This window comes from Ahaetulla prasina, chromosome 5 (genome assembly GCF_028640845.1).
Source record: "Ahaetulla prasina isolate Xishuangbanna chromosome 5, ASM2864084v1, whole genome shotgun sequence".
Lineage (NCBI taxonomy): Eukaryota > Metazoa > Chordata > Lepidosauria > Squamata > Colubridae > Ahaetulla > Ahaetulla prasina.
In genome coordinates this window covers 64,988,407-65,010,572 of record NC_080543.1, presented here as the reverse complement: position 1 = coordinate 65,010,572, position 22,166 = coordinate 64,988,407, and the positions used below count along the sequence as shown (strand labels likewise).

The following is a 22,166-nucleotide window of genomic DNA, read 5'->3' as shown; positions in this document are numbered from 1 at the left end:
GGTGTCCTCCTCTGTCCTGTAAAGCTCCTGGGTGGCCAACCACTTGGTGTGAGTTTTGTGCCAGGCTCCCTGTTGGCACTTGAGCTCTGCCACTGCTGTTGCCACCTGCTGGAGCGAGGGGTGCTCTACAAGCTCCAGTGGAGGCTGCCATCTTCTCTATCTTCCCTGAGTCTTCCCACTGCCCGGTAGATCGGATAAGCGGCCAGGGCTTAGGACCCTGAAGAGTGGCTCCAGATGCAGCAGATCATTTCCTTATGGTTTAGTAGACAGTTGGTTTAATATTAGGGTTCCAAGTAATAGATCCATTGCAAGCAAAAACTCCAAGGCAGGTGAATTCCTCAAATAATTGCTTTATTGGAAATATCAAATTGGCATATATCTGGTGAAAACCAACTCTGAGAGCCCCCTTGGTTTTCACCTAATTAAAAGTCACATGGCCCACTCATGGCAGCATCCACAGGTCTGGTGACATTACTCCTCCTTCCTCCTGCCAGGTGTGAGAATGTCCTTGGTTCACAGGGGAAAATATTTTATTTTGACTACACACCCCCAGCTATCTCTAATCCCCGCCTCCCTATCCCTCACTCAGTGTGGCAACACTGAAGCTCCAAGATGGCTCCAGCCAGGTCAGCTTCAGGATTGACATGAGGAGAGATACAATAAAGGTAAAGGTAAAGGTTCCCCTCGCACATATGTGCTAGTCGTTCCCGACTCTAGGGCGCAGTGCTCATCTCCGTTTCAAAGCCGAAGAGCCAGCGCTGTCCGAAGATGTCTCCATGGTCATGTGGCCGGCATGACTAAACGCCAAAGGCACATGGAACACTGTTACCTTCCCACCAAAGGTGATCCCTATTTTTCTTTTTCTTTTTTTTTAATTGAAAAAGTTTTACAAAAAATTTTCTCCCGCTTCCCCTCCCCTAGCTCCCTCCCCTCCCTTCACAAATCCCCCTCCCCCCCCGACTTCCCAGAACATACACAAGGTATAGTCAAAAATAAAAATATGCTAAAAAAATTTCCCTCCTAACTCCATTATACTCCTACAAATCTCATCAATTCCTAACTTCCCCCAAAACAATCAAAAATAATACATCCTAATCATTTAAAGGCAGTCTGATAACTCTTAGTCTGACATCTGTTTTGAATATAGTCAATCCATTTTTTCCATTCATTTAAATATCTTTCTTGCGTATTGTCTTTCAAAAAGGCTGAGATTTTAGCCATCTCAGCCAAATTGGCAACTTTCAATATCCATTCTCCTATTGTAGGTACTTCTTTTTCCTTCCAATACTGTCCTATCAGTAATCTTGCTGCTGTTATTAGATTTAAAATCAGTTTAGTCTCAATTACTGTACAGTCCGTGATAATTCCCAGCAGAAAAAATTGCGGCAGGAACTTTATCTTCTTTTTCAGAACATTTTGTAGAATCCACCAAATTCTTATCCAAAAAGCCTTAATATTCTTACAAGTCCACCAAATATGAAAATACGTAGCGTCATCACAATTACATCTCCAACATTTTGCTTGCATATCTGGATACATACACGATAATTTTTTAGGATCTAGATGCCATCTATAAAACATTTTATAAAAATTTCCTTAAATTCTGTGCTCATGAATTTAACATTTCTAACCCAAATTTTTTCCCACGTTTCCAATAATATTGGCTCCTGAAAATTTTGTGCCCACTTTATCATATAGTCCTTTACAAAATCCCTTTCAGAGTCTATTTCAAGTAACACATTATACAATCTCTTTATATGCTCCTGAGATTGATTTCTAATTTGCTTTACCAAATTTTCCTCATTCTGGACTATACCAATTTTCTGATCTTCCTTCCATCTAGTACGTAATTGCCTGTATTGGAACCAAGTATAATTTTTCCCTTCTTCTTTTAATACGTGCAAGGATTTTAGTTGCAAACTACCACTTTCGGTATACAAAAGATCTTTATATGTAATCATTTCCTGATTCTGTTCTAAATTTATATTCTCTATTGTATATAGACTTGCCCACATAGGAACCTTATAATTTAGTTTATAAGAGTATTTTTTCCAAACACGCAAAAGAGCAGTTCTTAACATGATTTTTAAAAGCCTTATCCACATTTTTGTCATAAATTAAATATGCATGCCATCCATATAGCAAGTCATAACCTTCTATATTCAGAATTCTTTCCTCCTTTAAATTAAACCAATCACTTATTGCAGAGAGAACAGCTGCTTCATAGTATAATTTAAAATTGGGCATTTTTAAACCTCCCCTTTCCCGTGAATCTTGAATTATTTTCATTTTAACCCTGGGTTTTTTACCTTCCCATATAAATTTATTAATTCCAATCTGCCATTCCTCCAAATTTTTATCTTTCTTAATTATTGGTATCATCTGAAAGAGGAATAAAAATCTAGGTAAAACGTTCATTTTAATAGCAGCTATTCTCCCCAACAGCTATAACTGCAATTTTTTCCAAACCGTCAAGTCCTTCTGAACCTTTTGCCATAAGACCTCATAATTATTCTTATACAATTTCACATTTGATGGTGTAATATAAACCCAGAAATATTTAACCTTTTTTACAATTTCAAATCCTGTTATTTCCTCTAACTTTTCTTTCTGTTGTTTGGTCATATTTTTTATTATCACTTTTGTTTTATTCTGGTTTACCTTAAACCCTGAGACCTTTCCATATCGATCAATTATTTCCAACAGAGATACACTTGAATTTATAGGATTTGTTAAAGTAATCACCAAATCATCTGCAAAGGCTCTCACTTTATATTCATGTTGTCTAACTTGAATTCCCTCTGTCTCCTTTGATTCTCGTATTTTAGCCAATAGTGGCTCCAGAGTTAAAATGAACAATAATGGTGATAAAGGACATCCCTGTCTTGTTCCTTTTGCAATCTTAAAAGCTTCTGTTAAGTTACCATTAATTATTATCTGGGCTGTTTGCTCTCCATAAATTGCTCTAATTATTCTTACAAAACCATCTCCAAATTGCATTTTTTCTATTAATTTAAATAAAAAATCCCAATGCAATCGATCAAAAGCTTTCTCTGCATCCAAAAAAATAAATGCTGCTGATATAAAATTTTTCTTTTCTAAATATTCCAATAGGTTAACAATCTACCTAACGTTATTCCTCATCTGTCTCCCTTTTATAAATCTAGTTTGATCAGTATGAATTCTACATTGTAAAAGTAACATTAATCTGTTTGCTGTTATTTTAACAAAAATCTTATAATCATTATTTAAAAGTGAAATTGGCCTATAATTCGCAGGTTTAGAACAATCCTGTTCCTCTTTTGGTATCAATGAAATAAAAGAAGTTCTCCATGAAGGGGAAATTCCCCCTCCTAATTGTATTTGATTAAATAATTCCTTAAGTGGACCTAACATCTCATCCTGTAGATTCCTATAACTTACTGTAAGCCCATCTGTACCAGGAGTTTTTCCCATTTTTAATTACCAAAATAATTTCTTCAGAAGTTATAGGCCGATTTAATTCTTCCCTTTCTTCTAAAGTTAAACTTTTAACATAATCTTTCAAATAATTATCAATATCCATATTCAATATTTTATCTTTAGCATATAAATTTGTGTAATATTCTAAGAAAGCTTTCTTAATTATATCCTGTTGATATCTCTCTTTACCTTTATATTCTATTCTATTCTATTGTATTATATTCTATAATACGTATTATATTACGTTATATACGTTTTGGGGGGGCGCGCGCTCGATGTCTGCAGGCGATCGCGCGCCCCGATCCCCCTCCCTTCTCCCGTTCCCCGGATGGTCAAGACCCTCAGAGCCTGAGCCTACGGCTTATGTTGTGCAATGCCCGGTCCGTGGCCTAATACATGATCTTATCCAGGGGGGCGCCGCAGATCTTATAGGCGTTACGGAGACCTGGCTGGGCACTGAAGGGGGCGTGCCCCTGGTCGAAATGTGCCCACCGGGTTTCCGTGCATTTCATCAGCCGAGGGCCCAGGGTAGGGGTGGGTGGGTGGCGGTTGTTATTAAAGAGAGTCTAGAGCCGAGGGAGACCACTGTACCTCAGATTGCCGGATGTGAATCCCTCTTTGTGAGATGGGGTCATAGGTGTCAGATGGGCTTGCTGGTCACGTACCTGGCTCCTTGCTGCATGACAGCTGCCCTGCCCGAGCTCCTGGAGGTGCTTGCCGGGGTGGCAGTGGAGACCCCCAGACTTTTAGTCATGGGGGACTTTAACTTGCCATCTGCCGGCTCGTCATCGACAGTGGCTCGGGAGTTCATGGCTTCCATGACGGCCTTGGACCTGACTCAAGTAGTGGATGGCCCCACTCACATCGGGGGAGGAACACTGGATCTTATTTTTATCTCTGGTCAGTGGTTGAAGGATCTGGATTTGAGAGATGTAGTCACAGAACCTTTGTCATGGTCAGATCACTCTCTCCTTCGCCTGGACTTTCTGACCGCTACTCAACACCGCAGGGAGACGGAACCACTACGTTGGTTCCGTCCCAGGCGCCTGATGGACCCGGAGAGGTTCCGGACGGAGCTTGGGCCACTTCCTGAGGGTCTGGCTCACGGCACGGCAGAGGAACTAGCTGCAGCCTGGGAACGGGCTGCGGCTGGGGCTTTAGACCGTGTCGTACCTCTGCGGCCTCTGACCCGGCGCAGATCTCAACCGGCTCCTTGGTTCTCCGAGGAGCTGAGGGGGATGAAACGCCGGAGAAGACGCCTAGAGAGCTCCTGGAGATCTAGCCGTTCAGAGGCTGATCGGACACTAGTTAGGTCCTATACTAGGACCTACCTAGTGGCACTGAGGGAAGCGAGGCGTTGCTACGCCTCCTCCCTCATTGCGTCGGCAGATAACCGCCCAGCCGCCCTGTTTCGGGTGACCCGTTCCCTCCTTCACCAGGGGGAGCGGGATGACCCGTTGCAGGGATGTGCTGAGGAGTTTAACGGTTATCTATACGATAAAATCGTTCAGCTCCGGGACGGTTTGGACCAAAATTGCGGCGATTCAGATGGGGCGTCTGAGGGCGGTCTTGGTGATATTGTTTGGGATGGGTTTGACCCTGTGGCTCCCGAGGACATGGACAGGTTGTTGGGTAGGTTGAATGCCACCACGTGTTTACTGGACCCGTGCCCCTCCTGGCTGGTGCTGGCCACTCAGGAGGTGACAAGAGGCTGGCTCCAGGCGATTACGAGTGCCTCCTTGTTGGAGGGAGTCTTTCCGGCCGCCTTGAAAGAGGCGGTGGTGAGGCCCCTCCTCAAGAAGCCTTCCCTGGACCCGGCTGTTTTAGGTAATTATCGTCCGGTCTCCAACCTTCACTTCGCGGCGAAGGTTGTAGAGAGTATGGTGGCATATCAGTTTCCCCTGCACCTGGATGAAACTGTCTATCTAGACCCGTTCCAGTCCGGTTTCCGGCCTGGCTACAGCACTGAGACGGCTTTGGTCGCGTTGGTGGATGATCTCTGGAGGGCCAGGGATAGGGGTTGTTCCTCTGCCCTGGTCCTATTAGACCTCTCAGCGGCTTTTGATACCATCGACCATGGTATCCTGCTGCGCGGTTGGAGGATTGGGAGTGGGAGGCACCGCTTATTGGTGGTTCTCCTCCTATCTCTCCGACCGTCGCAGACGGTGTTGACAGGGGGCAGAGGTCACCCCGAGGCGCCTCACTTGTGGGTGCTGCAGGGCCGATTCTCGCCTTCTGTTCAACATCTATATGAAGCCGCTGGGTGAGATCATCAGTGGCTTCGGTGTGAGGTACCAGCTGTACGCTGATGACACCCAGCTGTACTTTTCCACACCGGGCCACCCCAATGAAGCTATCGAAGTGCTGTCCCGGTGTTTGGAAGCCATACGGGTCTGGATGGGGAGAAACAGGCTCAAGCTCAATCCCTCCAAGACAGAGTGGCTGTGGATGCCGGCATCCCGGTACAGTCAGCTGAGTCCACGGCTGACTGTTGGGGGCAAGTCATTGGCCCCGATGGAGAGGGTGCGCAACCTGGGCGTCCTCCTGGATGAACGGCTGTCTTTTGAAGATCATTTGGCGGCCGTCTCCAGGAGAGCTTTCCACCAGGTTCGCCTGGTGCGCCAGTTGCGCCCCTTTCTAGACCGGGATGCCTTATGCACGGTCACCACGCCTCGTGACGCCTCGCCTGGATTACTGCAATGCTCTCACATGGGGCTCCCTTGAGGGGCATCCGAGGCTTCAGTTAGTCCAGAATGCGGCTGCGCTGGTGATAGAGGGAGCCTCGTGGCTCCCGTGACACCTATCCTGCGCAGACTGCACTGGCTACCTGTGGCTTCGGTGCGCTTCAAGGTTTTGGTGACAATCTTTAAAGCGCCCATGGCATAGGGCCGGGCTATTTACGGGACCGCCTACTGCTACCAAACACCTCTCACCGACCAGGCGCCTCACAGAGAGGGACTCCTCAGGGTGCCGTCAGCTAGGCAGTGCTGCCTGGCGACACCCAGGAAGGGCCTTCTGTGGGGCTCCCACCTCTGAACGAACTCCTCCAGGACTTCGTCAACTTCCGGACCTCCGAACCTTCCGTCGCGAGCTTAAAACACACTTATTTATCTGCGCGGGACTGGATTAGATTTTAAATTTTATGGTTTTAAATGGGTTTTATTATTTATATGGTTTTAACAATTCGGCTATGGAATAAGTTTTTTACTTGTTATTTTAGTTTGTATTTATGTGTATTTTTAAGTGCCTGTGAACCGCCCTGAGTCCCTAGGGAGATAGGGCGGTATATAAATGTGAACAATAAATAAATAAAATAAATAAATAAATATTATATTATATTATATTGTATTATATTCTATAATACGTTGTTTCTGTTTTTTCCTTAAAGTGTATGCTAACCACCTACCAGGTCTATTTGCATTACAAAAAGTATTATGTTTGGCATATTGTAAATTTGTTGCCACTTGATCAGCCATTATCATATTAAATTGACTCTGTAATATCTTTATTGCATCCTTAATCTTTTGGTCCTGCGGGTTATGCATTAATAATTGTTGTTTCTTATAAATCTCCTCTTCTAGGTACCTATGCTGTCTTTGTTGCTTATTTCTCTGTCTATTGTTAATATATATTAGCACACATCTCATAAAGGCTTTACTGGCATCCCAAACCATTTCTATCGACGTTTCCTTATTCAAATTATAATCAAAAAATTCTTTCATTCACTTTTTACATTGATTTACATTATCCTGATATCTAAACAAATTTTCATTTAATCTCCATGTTCTTCTGCCTTCTTTTCCATATTGCAATTCCATCCAAACAGGACTATGATCAGTGTTGTGTCTCGTCCGCTTTCACCGCAGCCGGGGCCTTCTTATCTGCTTCCGAACGCTGAGGAATGTCCTAGTATGCCTCCCGGCCCCAGCCCTGGCTCCATGCCCAGACAGGCTGAAGAGGAGGAAATACCTCCAACCCCCAGCTCTGGCTCCATGCCCAGGCAAACGGAGCAACTAGACCCCTCCCCCTCCTCCACAGCATGTGAGCCTGAGGAAGGTCAATTACCAACAGCTGCAGACTGGAGTGACCCTCGCTTCAGAAGAATTGATAGGCGGCGGCGACAGAAGGAAGGGAGGGGCAGGCCTGGATAAGTGCTGAGTCATGGAGCCACACGCCATGGCCTATATAAAGGATCTGCTTTCTGGCATTCTCTGAGTCAGGCAAAGTCTAACATATCTTGCTGAAGTCACTTTCTGGTCTCCTGCCTGCCTTGAGAACTTTGCTAGGACTTTGGCAGAGCTGCAGAGGCACGCCTGATTCGGATTTCCCTGACCCGGCCGTCAGCGGAGGAGTGGGACACGACAATCAGACAAACATCTTGGAAATATCTTAATTTTCTTCACCCTAGAAAGCAAATCATTAGAAGTTAAAATAAAGTCAATACGTGAAAAGGATTGATGCCTATCAGAAAAAAAAGTATAATCTCTTTCCTCCAAGTTCCGCAGTCTCCATACATCTCTCAACTCAAAATCTTCTATCTCAAAAAAAGATTTAGGCAGCTTTGCATGTGCAGGTATCTTCTTAGAAGACATTCTCTTGTCCTTTCGTGTATCTATTACTCCATTCCAATCTCCTAATATAATACACGATTTATAATCCCATAGAATCAGCTTGTCATACAACATTCTGTAAAATTTTTCTTGTTGCTGATTGTGTGCATATATACCAAACAAAAGGGTCTTTTTTGTTTCTAATATAAGTTCGATGGCAATATATCTTCCGTGAGTATCTGCCTCTATTAACTTGGCTGGTATATCTTTTCTCAAATATACCACTATACCATGTTTTTTGTCCAAAGCTGAGGCAGCAAAATGTTTACCTAACTTTGAGTTTATTAAGTACTTTTGATCTGATAATTTAATATGTGTTTCTTGTAAACAAATCACATCATTTCTAAATTGTTTCAAATAATGAAATATTTTTCTTCTCTTCTGAGCTGAATTCAAACCATTAACATTCCAAGTCAAAATTTTATTTGCCATTACTGGCCTGCTGAAGCCTTTGAGCGATCAGCTGAAGATCATCTTCCCGTATCTTCGGCCTTGCTCCTGCCACTGCTTCTGTAGCAGAATCCTGAGCTTTACTTTGAGTTTGTTGCTCCTTTTCTTTACGCTTGAGGGCGCCCCTCATCACTCTTTGTTCTTGTGGTTGTTCCTCAGATGATAACATCACTGGAATCACCTTAGCTTCCACACCAATTTGAGTCTCTTGAATTCTTTTTTCTATTACTTCTATTTCAACTTTCAGCACAGTAGAAAGAAAATCTTTGGCCTTAAGCACAGTATCAATACGATATCTTCTTCCTTGATAATACACTGTCAGACCAACTGGAACTTCCCATCTAAATTGAATCTGGTACTTCTTAAATTCTTGTGTAAAAAATATAAAGTCTTTCCTATCCCTTAACATCTTGGGAGGAATTTCTTTCAAAACCTTCAGCTCCTGTTCTCCTACTTCAGGTTTTTCTGATATGAAACTTGCAAAATCTGATTTCTTACTGTCCTTTTCAAAAAATAAACCACAATGTCTCTAGGAAGTTTCTTCTGCCTGGCAATCCAAGAATTAACTCTGTAAATTTTATCAATTTGATAAGCAACCTCTTGTGGATCAAGTTCAATAAATTCAGCCAGGGCTTCTGATATATTTTTTTTTAAATCTTCACCTTTTTCTTCGTGTAAACCCCTAATTCTCAGAGCTCCTTCCATCATTCTATACTGCATCACCACCACTTGATCTTCATTTTTGTCCAATTTTATTTGCATTCCTCCCATTCTATTATCTAATTGCTGGTTTGACTGAACAATTTCTTGCATCTCCTCCTCCACCCCCTCCAGTCTTTTTGCCAAACCTTGAAAAGTGATCAAAATATCTTCTCTTATCTTTTTATTATCTTCTTTTATTTCTCATTGTTATCCATCATCTCCTTAAACCTCTCTTCAAACACTTTTCCTTGTTCTTTAATCAAATCCTCCAAAGCTACTTCAGACCCCCTTCTGCCAGCAGTCTTAGGTGGTTTAGTAGCCATTTCAATTTTTAAAAGTCACAAAATTTAAGTTTAAAAACTTTTCTTTTCCCCTTTAAGTATAGGAGAGCTCAATTTGTTACAATCCACAAGTAATGTTTCCTAGCTTCTTAGTTACACAGCCTGCTCGTACTTTCACTTCCTCTCAGATGCCATTTTAAGCAGTCAGTTAAAGCAAGGGGAAAAAAGTTTCTCTTTTTAAAAGGTAGAAGTCAGGAAATCAAAAATAGTTGCAATCCAATAGTTGTTCACTCGTGCTTGTTCCGTCTGCATGTAGAAATCCACCAAAAAAATTGATTGAGCAGAGATGGACACTTTCTTCTTTTCCTGCTTTTGTAGGAGCAGGCTGAAGATCGGAGTTTGGCAGGATTCAGTGGGATTCAACCCTCCAGAGCTCTGCATAACAAAACAAAGCCCCTGGGGAGATCTACCACTCCCCTGCTGCTCTATTCTCTCCCTTTCTCCCAGGGAGAGAAATTGAAACAGGGAACAGCTGTTCTTCGCTGTTTTCGACGGCTTTTACGACATCCAGTGCAGAGCGCCTTAATTAGGCACCCAGCGAAGAAGGTGGTGCCAGCGGAAGCCTCTGATCCCTTTTTTTCTACTTGCATTTTTTACATGCTTTCGAACTGCTAGGTTGGCAGAAGCTGTGACAAGTAACAGGAGCTTACTTCATTATGTGGCACTAGGGATTTGAACCGCTGAGCTGCCAACCTTCCAATCGACAAGTTCAGCATCTTAGCCACTGAGCTACCACGTCCCTTACAATAGATACAATAGAAATCTTCAAATATCTGAAGGGTTGTTATATAGAAGGGAAGGGGGAGAGTTATTTTCTACCACCCCAGAGGGCAGAAACTGAACATTGAAGCAAGTTTAAATTAGATGTCAGGAAGAACTTCCCATCTGCATGAGATATCAGTCATGCTGCCACAAAAGTGGTAAGTTCTGCTACGAAGGCCTTCAAATGAAGGCTGGATGGTTATCTGTCAGATCCTAAAATGGATCCTGGATCGAGGAAAGGGTTTGACTAGATTTTTTCTGTCTGCCATGGTCAAGAGAAAAATTTAAATATATCCATGAAAATATACTAAAAGATTCACCACTCAGATAGGAAAGAAAAAGAAAAACACAAACAGATGTCTAAACTATCTTTTATATCCTACTAGAGCAGAAAGGAGGATGGGGAAGGCAGAGAAAGATAGACAGACACAGACATATATGCCAGGTAGCCCAATCCTACAACAGATGTAGTTCTAGTTCCTACATTCAGAGAAACAATATGGATAACATAATGTAAAGAAGGACCAATCTGTAATGAGGTGAACGGTCATCTCTAATATTTTGGGTCTTGGTTGTTATATTGCTATGACTTTATATCTTTCTTTTTCAAAATTAAACACACCCCCAGCAAGGGATGAGAAAACACTGATGAACAAACATACTTCCCTTCAGCTAGACCAGACAAACTGCAGAATATTTTGTATAAATTGCCCAGATTTGATAAATGTTGAAACTTTTAGGAAATGCAAAATAACCATTATTTTTATGACATGTTTTTATGAGGTTTTGGTAGCCAAAAGGATCAAACTGCAATTATGTATCTAGTGAAAGGAATTGAAATCTGAATTTAAAGCTTTGCCTCCTGCCAACACCAAAAACAGTTTTAAAATTTTGATTGTAGATTTCAAGAGTGACCTTATTTTAAAGTTAAATTGGTAATTTGAGGAAAAGATTGGTCTTCAAGGGAAGTGCCATCTTTTAGCATTTTCCCAATTCTGTAAACTCCAAGTTGGGGTGGGCTACATTAATAAATTTCTATCTCATTTAGGGGACACTGATCTTTTCTGTCAAGAAATCAAAATAATAACCTTAGAACAAAGGGAAGAATTGAATTGGCCTATAACTTCTGAAGAAATTATTTTGACAATAAAACAATTAAAAATGGGGGGAAACCCTGGTATGGATGGACTTACAGCAATTTATTATAAAAATTTACAGAATGAGATAGTAGGTCCACTTAAGGAATTATTTAATCAGATACAATTAGGAGAGGGAATACCCCCATCTTGGAGAACTACTTTCATTTCATTGATACCAAAAGAAGAACAGGATTGCTCTAAACCTGGGAATTATAGGCCGATTTCATTTTTGAATAATGATTATAAGATTTTTGCTAAAATAATAGCGAATAGATTAATGTTACTTCTGCAACAAAGAATTCATACTGATCAATCTGGATTTATAAAGGGGAGGCAGATGAGGAATAATGTTAGACAGATTGTTAACCTATTGGAATATTTAGAAAAGAACAATCAGATTTCTGTAGCATTTATTTTTTTGGATGCAGAGAAAGCCTCTGATCACCTGCATTGGGAATTTTTATTTAAATTAATAGATAAAATGCAATTTGGAGATTGTTTTATGAGAATAATTAGAACGATTTATGGAGAGCAAACAGCCCAGATAATAGTTAATGATATTTTTACAGAAGTTTTTAAGATTGCGAAAGGAACAAGACAGGGTGCCCCCTATCACAATTGTTGTTTATTTTAACTCTGGAGCCATTACTGGATAAAATAAGAGAGGTAAAGGAGATAGAGGGAATTAAAATTAGACAACATGAGTATAAAGTGAGAGCATTTGCTGATGATTTGGTGATTATTTTGTCAAATCCTATAAACTCAAGTGTATGTTTGTTGGAAATAATTGATCAATATGGAAAAGTTTCAGGGTTTAAAGTAAATCAGAATAAAACAAAAGTGATAACAAAAAATATGACTAGACAACAGAAAGAAAAATTAGAGGAAACAACAGGATTTGAAATTGTAAAAAAGGTTAAATACCTAGGGGTTTATATTACTTCTTCAAATGTGAAATTGTATAAGAATAACTTTGAGGTATTATGGCAAAAAGTTCAGAAGGAAATGCTCGGTTGGAAAAAATTACAATTATCATTATTGGGGAGAATAGCAGCCATTAAAATGAATGTTTTACCTAGATTTTTATTTTTGTTTCAGATGATACCAATAATTAAGAAAGATAAAAATTTGGAAGAATGGCAGATTGGAATTAATAAATTTATATGGGAAGGTAAAAAAGCGAGAGTTAAAATGAAAATAATTCAAGACATACGGGAAAGGGGAGGTTTAAAAATGCCCAATTTTAAATTATATTATGAAGCAGCTGCTCTTTCGGTAATATGTGATTGGTTTAACTTAACGGAGGATAGGATTTTGAATATTTATTTATTTTATTTATTTTTATTTGTCATAACAATATATATAAGCATCACACAAAAGATTATATAATATATAAACATATATGTGAAGAAATATAAGAAGGTATATATATATATACATATATATATATATATATACAAATATACAAATATAAATATACAAATATACAAATACAAATATATACATAGATATATATATATGTATATGAAGAAAAAAGAAAAACAATAGGACAGGAACGGTAGGCACATTTGTGCTCTTATGCACACCCCTTATGGTCCTCTTAGGAATGGGGTGAGGTCAATAGTAGAAAGTTTTTGGTTAAAGCTTTTGGGATTATGGGAAGAGACCACAGAGTCAGGTAAAGTGTTCCAAGCACTGATGATTCTGTTACAGAAGTCATATTTTCTGCAATCTAGATTAAAGCGGTTAACATTAAGTTTAAATCTATTGGTTACTCTTGTATTATTGCAATTAAAGCTGAAGTAGTCTTTAACAGGAAGGACATTACAGTAGATGATTCTATGAGTTAAACTTAGGTCTTCTCGAAGGCGACGGAGTTCTAAGTTTTCTAAGCCTAGGATTTCAAGTCTGGTGGTATAAGGTATTTTGTTGTTTTCAGAGGAGTGGAGAACTCTTCTTGTAAAATATTTCTGGACACGTTCAATTGTATTGATGTCAGAAATGTGGTATGGGTTCCAGACAGGTGAGCTGTATTCAAGGCTTGGCCTAGCAAATGTTTTATATGCTCTGGTTAGTAGTATAGTGTTTTTGGAAAAGAAGCTACGCAAGATTAGGTTTACAACTCTTAGAGCCTTTTTTGCTATGTAGTTGCAGTGGGCTTTGGCACTTAGATCATTTGATATGAAAACTCCAAGGTCTTTAACAGAGTGGGGGTCATCTGTAAGGTAATGTCCATCAAGCATGTACTTAGTGTTTGGGTTCTTTTTTCCAATATGTAAGACTGAGCATTTGCTGATGGAGATTTGGAGTTGCCAAGTTTTAGACCAAGCGGTTAGATGATCAAGTTCTTTTTGAATGGTAGATGTATTGTCGGTGGTGTTAAATAGTTTGACATCATCAGCAAAGAGAACACAATTACTTGAGATATGGTCACAAAGATCATTTATGTATAGTATGAAGAGTGTTGGTCCAAGAACGCTGCCTTGAGGAATGCCACTCTTGACAGGAACAGGATTTGATAGAGCATTGCCAATTTTGAATATAAAAGGTTATGATTTTCTATATGGATGGCATGCATATTTATTGTATGATAAAAAACTGGATAGAGCCTTTAAGAATCATGTGTTAAGAATTGCTCTTCTGCGTGTCTGGACGAAATACTATTACAAGTTGAATTATAAAATTCTTATTTGGGCAAACCCCAGACATGCAATAGAGAATATAAATATAGAACATAAACAGGAAATGATTACTTATAAAGAACTTTTATATTTTGAGAGAGGTAATTTACAATTAAAATCCTTGCAGCAATTAAAAGAAGAAGGGAGAAACTATACTTGGTTCTAATATGGGCAATTACGAGCTAGGTGGAAAGAAGACCAGAAAATTGGTATCATGCAGAATGAAGAAAACTTGGTAAAACAAATTATAAATCAAACTCAGGCGCATATAAAAGGATTGTATAATGTGTTGCTAGAAATAGACTCTGAAAGGGATTTAATAAAGGATTGTATGATAAAATAGGCACAAAATATTCAAGAACCAATATTTTTGGAAACTTGGGAAAAATTTGTTAAATTTATGCAAGCACAGAACCTGAGGGAAAATTTTTATAAAATGTTTTATAGGTGGCACTTAGACCCTAAGAAATTATCATGTATATATCCAGATATGCAAACGAAATGTTGGAGATGTAATTGTGATGATGCTACATATTTTCATATTTGGTGGACTTGCAGGAAGATTAAGGCTTTTTGGATAAGGATCTGGTGGATTATACAAAATGTTTTGAAAAAGAAGATAAAGTTCCTACCACAATTCTTTTCTGCTGGGAATTATCACAGACTGTACAGTAATTGAGATTAAACTGATTTTAAATCTGATAACAGCGGCAAAATTACTGATAGGACAGTATTGGAAGAAAAAAGAAGTACCTACAATAGGAGAAGGGATATTGAAAATTGCTAATTTGGCTGAGATGGCTAAAATCTCAGCCTTTTTGAAAGACAATACGCAAGAAAGATATTTAAATGAATGGAAAAAATGGATTGAATATACGCAAAATAGATATCAGATTAAGAGATATCAGATTGCTTTGGAATGATTAGGATGTATTTATCTTTGATTTGTATGGGGGAAGTTAGGATTTGAGAAGAAGGGGAGGATTATTTGTGTTAGAGAAAATTTAGCGAATGTTTTTTCTTTTGAACTATACCTTGTGCTTGTTCTCGGAAGTCGGGGGGGGGAGGGAGGAGGGTGGTTTTGGAGGGGGGGGAAGGGGGGGGAAATTTTGTAAAAACTTTTTCAATTAAAAAAAAGAAATCAAAATAATAACACAAGCACTTATTTCTCTTCATTCTTTAAAAACATGGAAAATATCTTCATTTGTTTATATTTGTTTTAAAAGCAAGAGACAGTCCAATATGAATCTTGTCTATGACTTCTTTTTAACTTTTTTTTTTCCAATGTCCTACTTGGTTACCTTGCACTTTTCCTATGTGGATATGTAAGAAAGTACTGTTGAAAAACAACATACTGTATTTTTCGGAGTATAAGATGCACCTTTTCCCCCCAAAAAGAGGGTGAAAATCTGGATGTGTCATACTCCGAATGTAGCCCCACCCAGCTTCTCAAATGGAGGTTTCAGAGACTGAAAAAGGCATCAGAAATGAAGCTTCAGAAATGAAGCTCCCAAACAGAACTTCAGAAAAGAAGCTCCCAAACAGAGCTTCAGAGGCTTTTTTTCTGAAGCTCTGTTTCGGAGGCTTTCAGAGGCAGAAAAAAGTTTTTTCTGAAACAGAGTTTCAAAGGGAGAAAAAAAAGGAACAGTTGCTAAAATTCACCTGGGGGAACAGCTGACTGGGGGTATTCTGGGAGGCCAATCCACCTGCCAATCAGCTTTTTTCTTATTTTCCTCCCCAAAACTAAGGTGCGTCTTATACTCCAGTGCGTCTTATACCCTGAAAAAAATTGTTGTACTCTGTCCATTCCTTACTTATTTAACTGTAGGACTTTACATCTATTCAAATTAATTCTCAGTTAGGAAGGTACTGTATAAAATTTTTGGAAAGCTAATCAGGCAATTGGCTTCTTGTTTAAAATATTCTATATATTTTTATTGTAGTTATTGATTTTATTCTTTAAATCCACTGTATTTATTAACACAATAGAGAATAGAGCTTCTAAGGCTGATGTAATGTAATGTGCAGTATTACATGAGGCATTTCCTAAGGCTAGGGAGATCTTATTTGTTTAATAAGTACTAATAAATATGCAAATCAGCATCCATGTAGCACCTCAATTCTGTCACAATTAATGAGTTGCAAGTTAATGTGAAAACAAAAAGAAATTCTATTTAGCAACAGAACTACAATGTTTTATATAAAATGCAGGAATTTTGGTGGTTCCAAACATAAGAAATACTTGAATGTTGTGTACTTCCTTCCTTCCTCATCACCAAGGATTGAGTTCAACAAGAAGGCACCTTTAGCTTATTATTGCCATTCAGCAATGAAGATAATCCTATCTAATATTTCCTTAATTGCCACCTGTGTTACAGGAAAAAGATACTCTTGGCCATTCTATTTTGTTGCAGCTACCAATGTTCACAATAGCCTGAAGTAACACTTCAATTTCATCCAGATTAATCTTGATCCCAATGTACTCTCCTACTTCAAACCTAAAGTGAGTTGTTGTTTGCAAGGCCTATATAAAGTTAATCCTCTTGTTAAAATATGGCTGAGTTAGATTATCATTTTGCAGACTGATTTCTATAATCTGTCTTTCTGAACTGATTTAGAGCTACAATATAGCTCTCAATATACAAAGAAACAAAGCATACATACTACTGAAAGACAAGAAAAAGGTAAAGCAAATCTATTGCTGCCTAATGATGTATCCAGTTTTTCGATCTCATGCTTGGTATACTAATATAGACAATCGTGACAGCATTTAAAGGCCAAAGAAAAGTTACAATACTTAAAATATTTTTTAATTTAATTGGGGGGAATAGGGGCAGATGGAGTAGAGATTACAAACACAACATAAAAAGAGGCTCTAGTACTACTAGCAAGAATAACTTTTAAAGGCAAATTTCACTGATAGTGGCAGATAATCCAAACAGCTTCAATGCTGCCTCCACCTATAATACTAGCTGCTGAAGAATAAAACTTGGGAAGAATTTTGTCTTCAAGGTTTCCACTCAGCTTTCCATCCTTCCGAGGTCGGTAAAATGAGGACCCAGATTTTTGGGGGCAATATGCTGACTCTGTAAACTGCTTAGAGAGGGCTGTGAAGCACTGTGAAGCAGTATATAAGTCTAAGTGCTATTACTATTGTGGGCTGCAGGGCCAGCAGGTGAGTTTGGCTCGTGAGCGGGCTATGGAAGCATCAGAGGTGCTGGTGGCAGGTGTGATGGTGCTGCTGGGGCTCTATGTGCTGCTCTACTACAATTTCATGGTGGCCACCTGGTGCCGGAACATAATCAGCCTGCGGGGCAAGTCAGTGCTCATCACGGGTCAGCTGCGTACCAGCCCCGTGCACTTGCTGTGCACCCTTCAGGGAGAGTGCCCATCTAGGCTGGGCTGGGGCCAAGTCAGCAGGGACTGGCCCCTCGCTGTCGCGAGGGTAGCCTCATGGGCCAGATCTAACCACATTGCGGGCCATATCTAGCCCTGGGGCCTTGAGTGTGACATGTCTGCTTTATAGCAGTGTTTAGCATGTTAATTCAAAAGCACCCCTTGAGTTTACTGCAACTTACTCTGTAGACCACAAGTTTATAATTTTTGATTTACATAGGATTTTTTAGGTTAAACTGCTGCAAAAAGTCTTAAGTGTTTTAATTTCCATTTTAAACAATGAAAAAAATAAAAAATAAAAGACCTATTGTTTTATTAGCTATGATTATATACACTTTTGATGTGCTTTTATAGCAAATACCAATCTCTGGAACACATTGGCCTCTTAAATCATCAGAAAAAGTGACTTTCACTTTTCGTGTTTTAAGAGAGTCAGCATTCTTTTCAGTAGTTATCCCATTCAGCCTATTCTCTGTATCTTATCTCAGCTTTCAACATCTTCATAAAGTTGTAACCTGGGCACTGCAGTGTTGTAACTTGAATACAAATTGTACCAGTAGTGGGTTTCAATTTCAGTCGCTACCGGTTTGCTCATGGGCATGTGTGCGCTCACACATGCGCATGATGCTTCTGCACATGCGCAGAGACATCCAGGTGGGGGGGCGGAGCATCTCACCAGTTCACATTATCCGGTAGCAGTGCTACCCACTACTGAATTTTAGACATCCAACAAAGAGATCTGTAACTGATGTCTAAATATATTTAACCATAATTTAGCATCGTTGTGTGACTTTTTTCTAGATGATTTCCCAAGCAATTCATCTATAAAGTTATTTTTGAAAAAGATGAAAATTATGTTGTTCCAGAACAAATCATGCTTTACCCATTATAGTTTTTATAGAATATATATATATATATATATATATACATACATACATACATATATATTATATATATTTTATAGAGGGGGACCTTATCCTTCTCATCTCCAATAAGCAGCAGCAGATGGTGAATACACAGTACAGCCAATGAGCTGCTGAGAAAGGGTTACCTGACTTCATTCAACAGCTTAGAGCAGTGATGGTTAACCTTTTTGGTACCAAGTGCCCAAAGCACGCACTCGCGCAAATACGTGTGTGTGTCCAAATCCCCAAAATGCAATGCAAGCGCCCACGCACATGCCTACTGGTCTCCCCCGTGTATGCGCCCCGCCACCTTGTTTTGGCTTCCAAGTTGGTGCAGGCAGCTTTCCAGGCCCAAAACGCGGCACACGCAAACCCTCAAAATGCAATTTGAGTGTCCCCCATGCATGTGCCCCTGTGCATGCTCCCCACCCCCCGCGCATGTGCATCCCCGCATGCGCTCCACGCCTCACATGCACGGCAGAGACCCGAAGACCAGCTGGCCAGTGGGAAGTGCACACGCATGTGCGATGCAACTACACATGCCATAAGTTTGCCATCATGGGCTTAGAGCCACCACAGAGAATTCTCCACAGAGCAACTGAATCCTTATACCCACCAACCAAATTGTCCAGATTTATCTTCTTTCTGCTGAGTAACGTTGACATTATTCTGTTGACACAAGCAATTTTCTCCAACAAATTCTATCACTAGCCACTCATGCTGAATATTAAATGGGAGATAGGAAAATAGATACTCCTAAAAATATTTCCACAATGTTTAAAAAATTGCTTGTCTATTAAACCTGGTAAACAAATCTAACATGATATAGTAACACTGCTGCATGTGTCCAACACATCATGAATAATTAATTAGTATTGAAGGTAACATAATGACAAACCCATACATCAACCATGAAGATAGAAAATTACAAAATGTGTTTGGTACAAAAATCATTTTTTAAAAAAAAAAACCTGCAATGTCATATGTATGTATGCAAAGGTTAGAATTTGTATTACAACTTCATATATGATATACATTTTGTCACTTCCAATCCCCTCCTCCATCCCATCTGCAGACATCTACAGCCAAATTTTGTACTATGGCAGGGGTCGACAACCTTAAACACTCAAAGAGCCGCTTGGGCCCATTTCCCATAGAAAACAAAACACTGGGAGCCACAAAACCTGGGTGGGCGTGGCCAACTCAATGTCACTCACTCCCACCCAATCACATGACACCCCAGCCACACCTACCCAGGTTTTGTGGCTCCTGTGTTTTCTATGGGAAATAGGTAACTTCCTCCCTCTCTCCCATCTCTTTCTCCCTGACTATCTCCCTCTTTGTGTATCTTTCTCTCTCTCATCTCTTTCTTTTTCTCTATCTCCCTATCACCCTCGCTATCTCCCTCTCATCCCTGTCTCATTTCTCTCTCTGTTTATCTCTCTGTTTCTCTCCCCCCTCTGTGTGCCCCCCTCTCTCTCTCTCTCTCTCTCTCTCGATCCCTGCCTCTGTCTCTTCTCAGAAAGCCCTGCAGCCCTGCCTGCTCTGTTTGGGGCTTTTCGAGTGCTGTTTTCTTCTTCTTCCTTTTGGAAACCCAGGCTGGCGGAGCAATGAGTGAAACTTGCAGGAGGGTTCCCTCCTCTTCCCCCTCCTCCTCTTGCACCCCCCCCCCAGCTGTGGCGGGGTTGGGAAGGTGCGCAGCTGGCGAAAAACCCCAAAGAGGGCACGCAAGGCTGCAGGGCTTTCCGGGTGTGAGAAGAGACAAGAGGCAGGGATCGAGAGAGAACGAGATACAGAGAGAGAGAGAATGGGTTTCCCCTTCTTCCAGGGAAATGAAAGCAAACAGAAATATAGCTCTTTCAGCTGAGATCTGGGAAGGCACAGGAAACAGAAAGCAAGGCAGGCAGGGAAGCGCTTCTCCATGCTGCCCCTTTCTCTTGACTCTGCTGACAAGGAAAATGGAAGGCCAGGCCTGGGGGATGGCCCCACCCTGCAAGATTCACCCCCACCATTCTCTCACAGCAGCTGGTGGCTGCTCCCAGCAGGATGGTGGCAACAGTAAATGTACCAGGCGGAATGCGCAAAGGCAAGTGCAGGGGCGCTTTGCTCCTGCACTAAGGGCCCGACCATGCCACTGCCATGCTAGGGTGACAAGGAGCCACAGCAGAGGGCCCAAAGAGCCATATGTTGCCCCGGAGCTGCAGGTTGCCAACCCCTGTCCTATGGTATAAAGGAGTACCCACGATTTGGGGGGGTGTAGGTTTGAATGAAGAGGGATTGCATATGACTGAAAACTGAATTTTCTTTTCTTTCCGGGTAAGGAATGCACACAATTCTACTCAAAGGGAAAAAGAGATACCATTTGGGTTCTCAGTTCACTCTAAGGTCATACCAAAAACATTATTTCAGCATTGCTTTTTCAACGGTTTTATTGCCTTTGGCATCTTTTTTTGTAAAATATAAATACAAAGGCAGAAGAATTTACGTACAAAGTTCAAACACAAATCTCAAACATAAACACACAATTCAGAAAAAAGATTTAACTTCTGTACAGTTTTAAACAACTTCAACATAGGTTAGTTTTCAGTATTTTACAGAAAAATAGTTCAAAGTTTTCTTTTAAATAAAGAGCATCAAATGTTTAAACACACACATCAAGTGTGTGTGTGTGTGTGTGTGTGTGTGTGCGTGCGTGTATCTATACATATATATATAAACAATCCAGTTTGCCATGTGAAAATTAAATTTCACGTCTTTAAATTAAGATATAAAAGTTCACACAATTAGTAGATGTGTATAGTTTTAATTTATATTACATTCTACTGAATTGTATTCAATAGTGTGTACCTGGTCAAAGCAGGAATTTTTGTAAACAAAAACAAAAAAATAATGAAGTGCCTCCCCCAATAAACTTTCCCAAGCTAACAATATTGATCACATCACCTATAATAGGCATCTTTATGTAACCAGTGCTTTGTTTGAAGCAAAGCCGTTTTATTTTTTTAAAAAAGTTTCATGTAAAAACAAATCTATACCAAAGTTTGTCTGCACTTAAAGGAATGTGCACACACCTTTTAACAATTTTATAATTTGTAGAAACAGAATGGTCTCTTTTTTAAAAAAATCTTCCAAAAGTCCACCCACCTGGTATGTTTGTGTGTGGCGTATGTGTATTAGAGGAAAGCTCTTTTATTTAACAGTATCCTTTTTTTTATAGAAATAACTGCAGTAACACATATACATTAAGAAATATATTACACAGAACTGTACATTAAGAAGCTGGGAGATTCACCAATGAATATCAATTTCTTCATCTGGATGCAACCATTCAAGTGAGGCTCCAAGCAAAGATTGTAATTCATTAGTAAATTCTATCAAGTCCAACAGTTCCTTGCCTTCTGGGTTGAAAGCTTCAAGATCCTTTTGGCAAGCGAACAGCTGACTCAAAGATACCTGTTTGAAAAATTCTGCTTCTGTAACACTGACAACTTCCAAACTTGGGAAACTGCAGCGAAATATCCTGGGTGACATTTTCAGCCTCTTGGCTACATCAGAGAGCAAAAACCAGTTCCGTGGTCTAGAGACAAAAGTAAAATATTGGCAGGATGCTGAGAGGTTTCAATCAACATGGTTCTGCTAGTAATAATTATATATACATTTATATTTGAGGCAAAGAGATTCAAAAAATAGGTTAGTCTCTGTCCTCTTCTGTCCTCTT

At 40.0% G+C, this 22,166-nt stretch overlaps 1 protein-coding gene across 5 annotated transcripts in view; it reads right to left on the bottom strand.

The window, feature by feature from the left end:
- Window positions 1–20,859: 20,859 nt before the first annotated feature.
- Window positions 20,860–22,166, bottom strand: part of BCOR (BCL6 corepressor) — a 79,161-nt gene continuing 77,854 nt past the window's right edge. For all 5 annotated transcript variants that reach the window (XM_058186805.1, XM_058186809.1, XM_058186810.1 and 2 more), the window contains one exon: window positions 20,860–22,025. In XM_058186805.1, the coding sequence (XP_058042788.1) occupies window positions 21,737–22,025 (289 nt within the window). In that variant the 3' untranslated portion in view covers window positions 20,860–21,736. The remainder of the gene's footprint in view (window positions 22,026–22,166) is intronic.